At 48.9% G+C, this 14,491-nt stretch overlaps 1 protein-coding gene across 3 annotated transcripts in view; it reads left to right on the plus strand.

Annotated features, from left to right (window-relative positions):
- The window catches only part of Wdr62 (WD repeat domain 62), a 42,001-nt gene that overhangs the window by 2,911 nt on the left and 24,599 nt on the right, over window positions 1-14,491 (plus strand). For all 3 annotated transcript variants that reach the window (XM_027431283.2, XM_027431284.2, XM_027431285.2), the window contains exons 2-10: window positions 1,792-1,883; window positions 2,963-3,025; window positions 4,657-4,714; window positions 4,966-5,136; window positions 5,234-5,371; window positions 6,116-6,298; window positions 8,643-8,803; window positions 11,170-11,359; window positions 13,694-13,834. In XM_027431283.2, the coding sequence (XP_027287084.1) occupies window positions 1,792-1,883; window positions 2,963-3,025; window positions 4,657-4,714; window positions 4,966-5,136; window positions 5,234-5,371; window positions 6,116-6,298; window positions 8,643-8,803; window positions 11,170-11,359; window positions 13,694-13,834 (1,197 nt within the window). The remainder of the gene's footprint in view (window positions 1-1,791; window positions 1,884-2,962; window positions 3,026-4,656; window positions 4,715-4,965; window positions 5,137-5,233; window positions 5,372-6,115; window positions 6,299-8,642; window positions 8,804-11,169; window positions 11,360-13,693; window positions 13,835-14,491) is intronic.

Raw genomic sequence — 14,491 nt, forward strand, 5'->3', positions numbered from 1 at the left:
AGCACTTAAGACCTTGTTATTGCTGTTGCTTGACTGACTGTGCCAGAATCCTGGCAGCGGCTCTTTCTGGATGGGTAGCTGCTCTGTGGCTTGCTCTGCTTTGTCCTCGGAGGATGACAGTTGTCATGTGTGTTAAGGCTCTACTCAGGTGTGAGAACAGTTTGTGATAAGAACTCAGTAAACATTAGCCCTTACCATCCTGTGTTTGCTTTTCAGTTCTGAGGCCAGTGGCTGGGCCTGAGAATGGCTTACTCTACTGTAATTAGAAACTAGTGTATTTAAAATATGAAAGTACCACCATTCTGTTAGTCTGTCGTTTCTTATTTGTTGTTTTAGCAACCATGATGAATTTCTGGCATATGTATGAGATTAAAAAAATTCTTTTTCCCAGGCATGGTAGTATGTTCCTTTAAATCTCAGCACCCAGGAGGCAGAGGCAGGTGGATCTCTGTGGTAGAATATTACTTTAACATGACTTTTGTTTATGCTACATTTGTTTAACTCTGTGAAGCTGTCTGAAACACCTGGTAGCCCTAATAAAGAGCTGAACAGCCAATAGCCAGGCAGGAGCAAGGCTAGGTGGGGCTGGCAGGCAGAGAGGATAAACAGGAGAACCGAGCAAGGAGCAGCAATGAGAGAACAGGAGAGCAGGACATTGGAGGCCAGCCAGCCACCCAGTAAGAGTTGTAGAAGAAAGATAAAAGCCCAGAGGGAAAAGGTAGATGGCATAATTTAAGAAAAGCTGGCTAGCAACAAGTCTAGATAAGGCTGGACATTCATAAGCATTCCTGTGTGATTTATTTCGGAGCTGGGTGGTTGGCCCCTCAAAAAAGCCAAAAGATAAAAAGAGCAAAAACATCAACTACTGATCTCTGTGAGCTTCAGGCTAGCCTGGTCTCCATAGTGATTTCCTGACCAGCCAGGGCTACACAAATAGACCCTGTCTCAAAAAAAAAAAAAAAAAAAAAAAAAAAAAAAAAAAAAAAATTAAATTTTTCAGTGCTGGGACTCAAGCCCAAGGCTTTATTTTATACATGCTAGGCAAGCGTTCTGTCCAGCTCTATCTTCAACCTGTTAAGAAAATTGTTTTTAGCTGGGCGTTGGTGGCACACACCTTTAATTCCAGCACTCAGGAGGCAGAGGCAGGCAGATCTCTGAGTTCCAGGCCAGCCTGGTCTCCAGAGTGAGTGCCAGGATAGGCTCCAAAGCTACACAGAGAAACCCTGTGTCAAAAAACCAAAAGAAAAGAAAAGAAAATTGGTTTTAGTGTGACTTGTTTTTCTACTTGCTGAATACTCTCATCTGAATTTGATGGGGGACACTGTCTGCTTTTGCTCAGTGCTGTGTCTACCCTGTGTGACCTGAATGCTAGCATTGGAACCAGAAGCACCTTGGTTTGCACTCCAGCTGCGCCCCTCTCCAGCTCCAGAATCTTTGGCTTATCTGTAAACAAGGGTGGTTGTGATCTTTGTCCTTAGATTGCCAGGCGATAGGTCATTCATCCAGAACACCCTTGGACACTTAGTGAGAGGTCACTTTGTCACTGGGCATTCTCTCTCCCCTGCAGGCCCAAGTTCTTCCCTGCTCGCACATGCTCTACTTGCAGCAGGCAAGGGAATGCTGTCAACAGTCAATTGTTGGTTGCTGGTAACCAGCATGACTTCCTTCATATACTGAGGAGTGTGTGTGTGTGTATGGGGGGCAGATTGCAGCTTAGCCTCGTGATTGAGGCAGCTGTGCCATGTGGGGGCCTGCTAGAGCATGTGTTGCTGACAGCCCTTTTCTTTGCAGGTGACACTTGAGAAGGTGCTTGGCATCACAGCCCAGAACAGCAGTGGGCTAACCTGTGACCCTGGCACGGGCCATGTCGCCTATCTGGCAGGGTAAGCACGTGGGTGGGCTTCAGCAGCTGGTCACTGTTTGGAATTTGGAGTTGAGGTCATTGGTGCATCTCTCTGGGCCTTGGCTTCCCCTCTGTGGGCTGTGGCGAGGACTCCCTCCTGTCCACAGGCCCATCTCTATCTAGAACAGGACCTGGGAAGTCAATGCGTGGAAAGCCTTTGAATCACAACTGCAAATGTGAGGTGGTGCCACTATAGGAAACACAAGTGGATAGAACCCAAACTCATGTCCAGCTTGTCCAGACATACCCTTCTTAAAGCCTCTGCTTCTACCCAGTAACGCTCCATTGGGGTACTTTCGAGAACTGAAGGAAATGATGGGTTTAGTTCAGAGACACTGCTCTAGCCTGGCCCTGCTTAGGCAATGAAAGAGCCTTCTCCCCCTACTCCCAACAAGATAGGGCTGAGTAGACTCATAGTAACAAACGGTTATCTATTGAGACCTTGGGAAACAGTCCAAGAAGGCGGCCAGGATAGGCTCTTAAATCCAGCTGGGATGCATTCAGATCCTCACTCCACTTCTGCCCTTCTGGGTGGCTGTGCAAAGGCCTTCCCCTCTCTGGGCTTCATTCTTCCACATCAGCTCTAAAGAGCCCTTGGCCTGGCCAAGCAACTGTGGAGATTTAAGGTTATTATAGCGGTAAGGTCTGGGTAAGCCTAGGGCCCGCTGGAATAGTCCCCACAAAGGAAGTGCTTGTTTCTGTTTAAGTATATATTAGTAATGACAAGTGCCCAACATTTCTCAGTGTTCACATTTGGAGGAAGGAGGAACCAGAAAGAGAAACCCTAGAGAGCCTTATAAAAGCTGGAGAGGTGACTCAGGGGCAAAGTGTTTGCCTAGCATATTGAAGTCTCTGGGTTCTGTCCCCAGCACCACCAAAACCGTAGCCTGAGGTAGGAGGAGTTCAAAGCCAGCCTAGGCTACCTAATGAGACAAAGAAACAAACAAAACCAGAGAGAGCCATATTGACACATGGGTTTTTCTTTGGGGAGAGAATAATCCCTGGGCCCAGTGCTTCTCGAAACCCCCCAGTTTAGACATGTTTTCCTCTTTTCTCCAGCTGTGTGGTGGTGATCTTGAACCCCAAAGAGAATAAGCAGCAGCATATCTTTAACACTACCAGGTAGGCGGGGCCTGCAGTAGGGTTGGGGGGGACCAGGATGCTGTCCCAAATCTTTCCCCATAGAGCCTGTCAGTATTCATGGGTGGTGACTCATTTACTCAGCAATGTTCACATGACCTGCTGTGTGCTAGGTACTGTTCCAGGTATTGGCAACCTAGCCGTGAGCAGAGATGAGAATCTGCCCTCTGCAGCTGACCGTGTGGGAGACAGACGGTCACCCCACCAGCCGATCACTAGCTGATTGTGATCAGTGACGCGGAGGCAATGCTCGCAGGGGTGGTGGGTGTTAGGGAAGAGAACGGGGAAGCTATATTGACGGCCCCCAAGTCTGAGATCTAGAGGAAGCCCATACCCATGTGAAGGAAAACTAGCAAGAGTGCTACAGAGGCTGAGAGTCAGGTGACCAGCAGAACAGCTGTGGGCCCAAGTGCTGGGCACAGGGAAGAGACAGCTGAAACAAACCGTGTCACCTCCTTGTGTCTTGGAGAGGGAGCTGGTGTCACACCAACTGTAAAGAGAAGCCACTGGCTGGCATCCACAGGCCATGGAGGATGGCAAAGTAAGAAGCCAGGCAGGTGGCACAGGAGCCTGTAATCTCGGCACTTGGGGTTATGAAGTAAGGCCAGGACTATGTCGTGAGATCTTGCCTAAGAAAATAAACCAGGATTGAAATGGAGGAGGAGCTGAAGCTGTGTAATCTGGGCGTGGCCTTGCTTCTAAAAGGCGTGCAAACTAGTCTGGCCTTCAGACTGTGTTCAGGCTAGCTAGGAGTAAAAGAGGAGCTGGAGAGACAGCTCAGTCTGTAGAGCACTTGCTGTGCAACCATGAGGACCCAAACCCAATCCCAGGACCCACAATAAAAGTTAGGTGTGGACTCAGGAGGCAGAAGCAGGCAGATCTCTGAGTTGGAGGCCAGCCTGGTCTACAGAGTGAGTTCCACGACACCCAGGGCTGCACAGTGAAAGCCTGTCTCCAAATACACCCCTCCCCCAAAAAAAGTTAGGTATGGTGACATGTGCTTCTGTTTCCAGTGTTGGGAAGGTAGGGATGGAGATCCCTGTGGGCTCACTGACCAGCTAGCGTCGCCTAACTGGTGAGCCCTGGGTCCCATCGAGAAATCTTGTCTCAAGAAAACAAGGTAGCCAGCTCCTGAGGAGCCACACCAACAAAAGTTGACCTCTGGCCTCCACATGCATACGTGCACACACAGAGTATTAGGAGCATTTTGGTTGTGGGGGTTTCTAGAACACGAAATATGCCGTGTCTCTGCCGTGTCTGCCTGTGTTCTCCCATTGGCACCGCTTCTCTAGTTAGGCTAAGTCTGTGCCTGTTCCTGTGTCTGAGTTTCAGGCTTATGTTACAGGAGAGAGGGTCTTGGGAAGTTCACTGGGGAAGAAGTCGGAAACTCCATCCTGGGTTTACAGAGTTTGGTGTTGAGGAAGAGCCCTTGGCTTTTGTTGCAGTTCCCTGAGTGACATGCTGGGCGTACAGGCTACACTGGGTGTGTAGGAGCTGCTGGCACTCATTCCTCCAAACCTTTCCCCAGCCTTGGGGATCAGGGGTGGGCAGAATGCTGAGAGCTGGAGTGGGCAGAATGGTGGAGCCAGCGATGACTCTTTTCTTGTCCCTAGGAAGTCCCTGAGTGCTCTGGCCTTCTCCCCAGATGGGAAGTACATAGTGACAGGAGAGGTGAGTGTCCCTGAGCAGGTGGGAACGGTCTGGGAGCCATTCCTTCCGTTTCCAGCCGCCCTGGAAATCCCTGGGTTGGCTCCTGGTTCAGAAAAGACCTGGGGCAAAGAGGGCAGGTGGCTTTTGGGAACAAGTTGTAGCAATGTCAGCTTCCGCTTAAAAGCCCCTCTAACCCTGCCTGGCACAGTGTTCAGCCGTAATAATGACCTTCCCTTCCCCTCCCACCCCACCCCACCCCACCCCACCCCCAGAACGGGCACAGGCCAGCCGTGCGCATCTGGGATGTGGAGGAAAAAAGTCAGGTGGCAGAGATGCTGGGCCACAAGTATGGTGTGGCCTGTGTGGCCTTCTCCCCCAACATGAAGCACATCGTGTCCATGGGCTACCAACACGACATGGTTCTCAATGTATGGGACTGGAAGGTGAGAGCCCCATGGCCTGCCCGCCGGCCGGCCAGCGAGGGAGCGAGCGAGGCAGGCAGGGAGTCGCCAGCATCCTGAGTCCACCCCACTCTTTCAGAAAGACATTGTGGTGGCTTCCAACAAGGTGTCATGTAGAGTCATCGCCCTCTCCTTTTCTGAGGACAGCAGCTATTTTGTCACGGTTGGGAATCGGCATGTGAGGTTTTGGTTCTTGGAAGTCTCCACTGAAGCAAAGGTGAGTTTTCGTCCCCGTTCCAGCCAGGTCTCAGAGAGGCACCCGCAGAAGCAGCAGCGGCTCCTGTGTGTACCCAGGACTTGGAGGTCGTGATCTCACAGATCATCAAGCGTCTCAGGCACCCAGCTGCTGACTAGTAAACCCTGCTGGACTCTGCCTCAGGCCAGAGCTCACTGTTGGTTTTCACACCGCCTCTTTTGGCCTCTCTGCCCAAGTGTGAATTCTGCTTTTCTTCCCTCTCTCATGGAGGACTTTTTGTTTGTTTGTTTGTTTTGTTTTTTTTGTTTTTGTTTTTTTTGAGACAGGGTTTCTCTGTGTAGCTTTGGAGCCTATCCTGGCACTCGCTCTGGAGACCAGGCTGGCCTAGAACTCACAGAGATTCACCTGCCTCTGCCTCCTGAGTGCTGGGATTAAAGGCGTGTGCCACCAACGCCCGGCAAAGATTTTATTTATTTATTTATTTTATTTATTATGTATACAACATTCTGCCTCCATGTATGCCTGTGCACCAGAAGAGGGCACCAGATCTCATTACGGATGGTTGTGAACCACCATGTGGTTGCTGGGAATTGACCTCATGACCTTTGGAAGAGCAGCCTGTGCTCTTAACTTCTGAGCCATCTCTCCAGCCCTGGAGGACTTTCTTAGACATCCTCCTGTTTGCCTGTGTCAGGAAGGGCCCATTGAGCACGGCTGAGAACTAGGCAAGAGGGTAATCTCTAAAATGTCCTCCTCTGCTTCCAGGTGACTGGCACAGTGCCCTTGGTAGGGCGCTCAGGCATCCTGGGTGAACTGCACAATAATATCTTCTGTGGTGTAGCCTGCGGCCGGGGCCACATGTCGGGCAATACGTTCTGTGTGTCCTACTCCGGCCTCCTCTGCCAGTTCAATGAGAAGAGGATGCTGGAGAAGTGGATCAACCTGAAGGTACCCACCTCCCTCTCAGCCAGCGGTCAGCCGGGGAGCTGCTCTTTCCCTAGTGTATCCTGCGGTACCCCTGTGCACTGACTGTGTCTCCCCACTCTACAGTACACCTCCTCGTGCTTTGAGGAGGGACTGAGGTGTTTTGTGTCTCCCCTTCATTGTGAAGCTGAGTTTGTCCTCCAGCTCATGATCCCCTTGCCCCAGCCTCCTGAGTGCTAGAATTGCATGTGTGCGCCCCCACACCTAGCTTCAAGTTAGTGACTGACTACAGAGCTTCCATGTGAGCTGGGCAGTGGTTGCACATGTCATTAATCCCAGCACTCGTCAGGCAGAGGCAGATGATCTCTCTTTGTGCAGGACAGCCAGGGCTACACAGAGAAACCCAGTCTCAAAAAACCCGCCCCTCCCCCTAAAAAACCCCCACAGGCTCCATGTGAGAGTCTCCCTTTCTGAGTTTCCTCATCTCCTCGTTTGTAAAAGCAAATACTAGGCCAGTGAGATAGCCAAGCAAGTAAAAGTGCCTGTCTCCAAGCCCGGCAGCCTGAGATCCTTTTCCTTCCTGAGACTGGAAGGAAAGAACAGACCCCTACAAATTGTCCTCTCACTGTGCACGTGGTACCAGAACATCCCTTCTCCCTGAACAAATAAGTCAGGAAAATTTTCAATGGAGTCAGGCGTTGTGCACGCCTTTAATCCCGGCACTGGGGAGGCAGAGGCAGGTGGATCTCTCTGAGTTTGAGACCAGCCTGGTCTACAGAGTGAGTTCCTGGACAATCAGGGCTACACAGAGAAATCCTCTCTTAACCTCCCCCCCAAATTAAATGGCAATATTATCTTCCTCAAAGTTGCCAAGAAAGTCATGTGAGATAATACACAGGAGACATTTTTTTCTTAAATATCTTGCGCCTACTATTTTTTCTGTCAAAAAAGAAAAGCCTGTGCAAAATATGTAAAATTTTAGACTAAAGATAAATGTTTAATAAATTGCAGAGATTTTTTTTTTCCTCCTAGTACCTCAGTTGGTATCTAGACCTTTCACCAGCTCCAAGCTCAGTCACGCATATTGGCAGTGGGTGGAACAGATATGCTTTTTGCTCCTTTCCCTGGCTGGCCTCTGTGATTGTCCCCAGAATTTGCCTTTCCCTGGCTGGCCTCTGTGACTGTCCCCAGAATTTGCCTTTCCCTGGCTGGCCTCTGTGACTGCCCCCAGAATTTGCCTTCAGAGTTTATAGCATGTGGAAGAGTTCCAGATTTTATCTGTCCTGGGAACTTAAGCATTGTTTAGAGAAATAATTTTATTTTTACTTGTGTGTTTGTATGTTTGTGTAAATGTGAGTGTAGGTGCCCACAGAAGCCAGAAGAGGGCGTCAGATTCCCTGGAGCTCCTTGCAGACAGTTGTGGACTGGCATGTGGGTGCTGGTACCCGAACTCTAGTCCTCTGTCACTACTCTAGAGCCGGTGGGACCTGGGAGGATGGAGCTGATGAATGAGGAGGACCAAAGTCTTATGCAGTAGCCAGCTTCATTCAGAGCATCAGTCAGTGTATGCTCTGAGGGTTAAGAGTCGAGTCGTCACATGAGTAAAGTGTCCAGTCACGGGGGCAGGCATATCAACTGTAACAGTAGCCAGTGTAGTGAATAATTTGTCCTCAAGTGGCAGAAACATGTTCTTCTGGAGGCATATAAACTGTAACAGTAGCCAGTGTAGTGAATAATTTGAAGTCAGCTGGATTCTGTAAACTGCACCTGGGAGGGGCACAAAAGCATAATCCAAGAACAGTTCCGTGAGTTTGAGGCCAGCCTGGTCTACAGAGCTAGTTCCAGGCTCCAAAGCAAACCCTGTCTCAAAAAAAAAAAAAAAAAAGTCCCTATAGAAAGCTGGAATCTGTCTAGAGTCTGCCGCTTACAATGCCCTTTACATGTCCTGGTCTGAATTTCCACCCAGTAAGTGACCTGCCAGAGTCACTGCTGTAAAAGTACTCTTTTCAGATGTCTTTATTTTTCTTTTACGCGTGTGAGTGTTGAGCCTGCATGTATGCATGTGTGCTCCTTGTGAGCCTGCTGCTGTGGCGGTAGGATGAGGGTGTTGAATCCCCTGAAACTGGAGTTAGGGTTGTGGATAGTTGTGAGGCACCATGTGGGTGGGAGTTGAACTTGGGTCCTCTGCAAGAACAAGTGCTCTTGACTGCTGAGCCCTGTCTCCGTCCTTGACAGATCTTTACACAGTTAAGTCCCTCTGTGAATTCAGGGATGACTCTGCTCCAAGTCCCACTTCTGCCTGCAGGTTGCTATTTTCTGATTTCAGAATCACATAAAACACCAAGTTCACTTGAGTCTGTTCCCTCAGGTCTCCTTTTCTTCCTGCCTGTGTGTCAGTGAGCAGCTGATCTTCTGTGGATGCACAGATGGGATAGTCCGAATCTTCCAGGCCCATAGCCTGCAGTACCTCGCCAACCTGCCCAAGCCACACTACCTGGGAGTAGACGTGGCCCAGGGCCTGGACTCCAGGTACTGTTCTGCACTGGCGGGAGGGGGGGGGGTGTTGAGAGTCCGTCATGCTTTCCTGTCCATTGATTGAGTGTCCATACTATAAATCCTAATGACTGCTCTTAGCTCTGAGCATTAATGGCAGTGAGTACAGCATAAAAGTCCTGCCCAGGGCCAAGCCTGGGCAGTAGTGAAGACAGCAGAATGTGCTCCCCTGTCTGGTAACATTTACTGAGCAGCTACTCAGTGGCAGCCCAAGGTGGAAAGCTGTAAGCCGAGCCAGCAAAGTCTCTGCTGGCGTCCAGCTGTTGTGACACACCCACACCCATTTAATCCCAGCCCTCGGGAGGCAGAAGCAAGTGGATGGATCTCTGAGTTTGAGGCCAGCCTGGTCTACAAGAGCTAGTTCCAGGACAACCAGGGCTTCCCAGAAACCCTGTCTTAAAAAAAAAGGAGGAGGAGGAAAGAAAATCAGCAAACAAAAACGTAAATCTCTGCCAGGAAAACCTTGGTACAGGGAGGGAGCTCCGTGAGGAGTACACAGATGAGATAAAGCTGAAAGAAAGCCGACACTTAGAAGCCTGCTGGGCAGGGCTGTGGCCATTGTCTGGTATGAGAGGCCAGCTGTGTTGGTAGCAGGTTAAATGCCATAAAAGGACAGCACAGTGGATGTTGCATGTTGCAGGACTAGCAAGGGGCTGTGAGACTGGGTGGCTGGAACACTGACGGAGACCAGCTGGATGAGTGTGTGTCCTCTGAGGTCTGTAGGGTGGCCACAGGGGGTTGCGTCAGAAGCCCTTGAATGCAGAATCATGTGACTTGCCATGTCCAGGGTGGAGGGAAGGACCAAGCCGCGGCCGTTCCCTTCGTTGTAAGTCTCACTTGTGGAAAGTGGCGTGGGTATCTAACCATGGTGGGCTGCCTCTTTGTACATTGTTAGCTCCCAGGCCAGTAGCTTCCCCAAGAGAATGCTAGATGGGTGACTGAATGTGTAAAGGAAAGAGAAAGTTGTCCAAGCCACACATCACATCATGGCGTAGTGCAGTAGCCAGACTGCCTAGCTCCTCTACCTACGGTAGTGTGCCGGGAGGTCTCGGGTAGCCAGCGTGCCCCTCTGAGTTTGCCCCCTCGTCTGTAAAACAGAATGGCTTCTCCTGGTAGTGGGGAGACTTGAATAGCACGCAGCAGGTACTAAGTGAGCTACAGCCTTTGTAGGAAACACAGGCTTAGGGACGGCACCTCAGCCCCTTGCACTGCTGTTTGGCTGAGTTATTAGTAAGGCCAGACAGAAGAGAGGAGGCCTGAGGTATATGCTCATTTTCCCTCTGGACAGAAATGGACAGGGTCTGGGGTTGAATGGAATGATAGTTAGTCAGTAACTCAGCTGGTCATTGTTGGCACACACCAGCAGCAGGTCTTTGCAAGTTCAAGGCCATCCTGGTCTACACAGCAAGTGCCAGGCCAACTATGTAGTAAGGTCCTATTTCAAAACAACAAGGAACTGGTGAGATGACTCAGTGATGATTAAGAGTACCGGCTGCTCTTCAAGAAGACCTGGGTTCTATTCCCAGCACCCACAGGGAGACTCACAATAGTCTAACTCCCAGAGATCTGGTGCCCTCTTGTGGTCTTTATGGGTACCAAGCACACACGTGATGCGAACATGCATTACGGTGAAGCACCTTGCACATAAAATAAACATAAAAAAGAGCAACTCAGAATGCTCTCAGAGGACTCTTCCTTTTTAGACTTGATTTTGTAAACCAGTGTCTACAGAGACTTGAGACACCAGTGATGCCTTCTACTTCCTGGCTATAGTAGTAGCCAATTTTCCCTTGAATTTATTTTCCACTGCCCCCACCCCCACCACAGGGCTTTTCTGTGTAGCTCTGACTGTTCTTGAATTCAGAGATCCGCCTGTCTCCGCCTCCCAGCGCTAGGATTAAAGGTTTGCGCCACCATTCTTGGCTTTGAATTTACTTCCAGTGTTCTCATTGGTGTGCAGATTGCAGATGGAAGATGCTGTTGATCATCTCACCATTGAGACCATCAAGTGTGTGGTCCTTGCACCACCTTCAGCCCAAGCCAATTTTAACTAAAGTACAATAGGTACCAGCACTGTTTGGTGAGCTCCATGAAGCTGCATGCTTTTGTAACTTCTCACAGTCTTATTTTCATTTCTAAGTTAACAACAAATAATAAATCATGAAAAAAATGTGCTCTCATGGCCAGACCCTAGGTACTTCTAGTTTTCAATCTATGTTAGAAGCAAAGCAAAAGAAAAGAGAGGACCAAGAAGTGGGATTAGAGTAGAAAGGAGGCCAACCCCCGAGACATAGGAATGGCTCACTGGCATTGATGGTGACTGACCCATGTGGCTTTGGTAGCTCCCTCTTCCACAGAAAAGCAGAAGCAGTCTACCCAGATACGGTGGCACTGACCTTTGACCCTGTCCACAAGTGGCTTTCCTGTGTTTATAAGGACCATAGCATCTATATCTGGGACGTCAGGGACATCAATGACGTCAGCAAAATGTGGTCAGAGCTCTTCCATAGCTCTTTCGTCTGGAATGTGGAGGTGAGACCCTCTTTCCTTCCCTTCTTCCCTGTGTCCAGCTGTGTCTCCATTGGGGCTCAGCTCACGTATTTCCCATAGAGCTCAGAGAACCCATTTAACCCTTGTGCTGAAAGACACAAGTGGAGCTAGGTTTGGTAACCAGTGCTTGAGAGGTAGAGGCAGGCAGATTAGGAGTTCAAGGTCATCCTTGGCTGTACAGAACATTCAAGGCCAACCTGGGCTACATGAGAACCTGTCTCAAAGAAAAGAAAAACTTGGACAGGATTGATTACTACCCAAGCAGTTCTGAGAGCTGAGGCTGCCAGATCTCTGAGTTGAAGACCAGAGAATAAAAGAAAGAAAGGGGCATTGTGCAAAAGCTTGTTCAGAGCCGGGGCAGAGATGGCTCAGTGGTTAAGAGCACTTGGTGCTCTTGAAGACAACCTGAGTGGGAGGTGATGGCTCCAGTTCCAGACCATCTCCCTCTCCTGACCTCTGTGGCATTGCATGCACGTGGTGTACATACATACAGGCAAAGCTTCCATAAGTATAAAATGAAAAAAAAACAGGTGCTTTGTTTTGTTTTTGAGACAGGGCTTCTCTGTGGCTTTGGAGCCTATCCTGGAGCTCGCTCTGTAGACCAGGCTGGCCTTGAACTCACAGAGGTCCGCCTGCCTCTGCCTCCCGAGTGCTGGGATTAAAGGCGTACACCACCAACACCTGGCCAGGTTTTTTTTTAATAAAGAAAAAGCTATGTACAGCTAACTGACTGTTGTTAGCAGATATTGAGTTTCAATGCTCAAGATCCATTTCCTTTTTTCTTTTTTTTTTTTTTGAGGGGGGGTTTCGAGACAGGGTCTCTGTGGCTTTGGAGCCTGTCCTGGAACTCGATCTTGTAGACCAGGCTGGTCTTGAACTCACAGAGATCCGCCTGCCTCTGCCTCCCAAGTGCTGGGACTAAAGGCGTGCGCCACCAACGCCCAACAGTGTTTGATTCTTTCCCTTTACTTGCCTGTTTCCAAGACAACCAGTTGGTTCTCTGCCTGCTGAATGTACCTGGTCGTTTCAATTCATAGCATTATATAAACTCATATTTTAATAAACCGGATGTGATTTTGTTCATCATCACTAACATTGTTAGAATTCAACTTGTTTATTCTTGGCCGACAGGAGCTTCTTTAACATGGGTTTCTGGGTTTGGAAGCAACCCTGGTAGTCTTTGGTAGTACCTTAATGGTAGGCACCAAGATGCTTCAGCTTCAGCTTGTACATTTCTTGTCTCAGGCCTGGATCCAGACATTTTTAAAACCCCTGTTTAATTTTTCAGTGGGAATTGGCATGGGTATTTTTGTTGTTGTTTAGGTTTTTGCTACTGAGGACTGAACCCAGGACTTTATCCATACTATGTAAGTACCTTACCACTGAGTATATCCCCACCCTGCTAATTGTTAGATCATTCAGGGTACTAAGGTGACTCCTAGTTGTCAAATGAGTTATTAAATGAGACTGTCCTATTATTCATATGTACCAGAGTTGAAGAGTGGCAATTATTCAATTCTGAAAATGGTTACTTTTTGTTGTTGTTGTTGTTTCTGTCTGGGAAACACACACACACACACACACACACACACACACACACACACACACACACACTTTTAGACAGGGTCTCATGTGTATCCCTAGCTGGCTTTGAACTCAAAGAATAGCATCTGCCTCTGCCTCCCAAGTGCTGGCTTACACCACTTCTCCTGGCTTTTTTTTTTTAGGCAGGATCTTGTTACATAGATCTCAAAATGTTTATTTCTTTTTTGTTGTTGTTTTGTTTTGTTTTTTCCCCAAGACAGGGTTTCTCTTCGTAAATCATGCTGTTGTCCAAGCTGGCCTCAAACTCAGAGATCCACCTGCCTCTGCCCCCGAGTGCTGGAATTAGAGGCGTGTGCCACCACTGCCAGGCTGGCTTTTCTTCCTATTTGAGCTAAGGTCTCACGTAGCCCAGGCTAGTTTTCAGATCCCCTGGAACTAGAATTACAGTTAGTTGTGAGCTGCTACGTGGGTGTTGGGAATTGAACCTGGGTCCTTTGGAAGAACAGCCAGTGAGTGCTTTTAACCACTGAGCCATCTCTCCAGACCCCCAGGCTAGTTTTCAACTCAGTTTGTAGCTAAGTCTGAAAGGAACTTCTGATCCTCCTGCCTCAACTCCTAGCTGCTGCTGGGATTACAGGGATAGTCCACCACTCTTTCAAGCTTTAGCTTAGGTTTTTTTGTTTGTTTTTTTTTTTTTTTTTGGTTTTTTTTTGCCCTCATGTATCATTATCATCCATCATTCCAATAGTGCCTTGTTCTCTGGCACTGTAGGTGTATCCTGAGTTTGAAGAAGATCAGAGAGCTTGTCTGCCATCCGGGTCTTTTCTGACTTGTTCCTCAGACAACACCATCCGCTTCTGGAATATAGATAGCAGCTCTGACTCTCAATGGCAGAAAAACATCTTCAGCAATGTGAGTTACTTCATTGTAATCTGGTTTCTAGGAGCAGTGAAGTCTTTTTCTGGGAATGAGACGTTAGGTTTCCCCAGGGGCAGAAGCTAGGGAGATGGAACGCTCTTGTCCCTTCTCGTGTCTCTTTGTTCCTCCCTCCTTCTCTGTGGTAGGTGACATGAGCTGCCTTCTCTCTTTTCCAACTAACTTCTGCTGTCTCTGTGTGTGTGTGTGTGTGTCTGTATCTGTGTCTGTGTGTGTGTGTGTGTCTGTGTGTGTGTGTGTGTGTGTGTGTGTGTGTGTGTCTGTGTGTATGTGTGTGTGACTGTGTGTGTGTGTGTGTTGTGTCTGTGTGTGTGTGACTGTGTGTGTGTGTCTGTGTGTGTGTGTGTGTCTGTGTGTGCTTGTGACTGTGTGTCCGTGTGTCCGTGTGTGTGTGTGTGTGTGTGAGTGTGTCTGTGTGTGTGTCTGTGTGACTGTGTGTGTGTGTGTGTGTGTGTGTGTGTGTGTGTGTCTGTGTGTGTGTGACTGTGTGTCCGTGTGTCTGTGTGTGTCTCTGCTGCAGGCAGTCCAGCACCTTCACCGGAGATGGCCTTGCTTCTAAGTCTTAAGTCACAACTCAAGGAGAGTACAATGGGCAGAGCCAGGCAGGGACTTGCCTCATCTAAGTAGCTGTCA

The sequence above is a fragment of the Cricetulus griseus genome, chromosome 9 (assembly GCF_003668045.3).
Source record: "Cricetulus griseus strain 17A/GY chromosome 9, alternate assembly CriGri-PICRH-1.0, whole genome shotgun sequence".
NCBI lineage: Eukaryota > Metazoa > Chordata > Mammalia > Rodentia > Cricetidae > Cricetulus > Cricetulus griseus.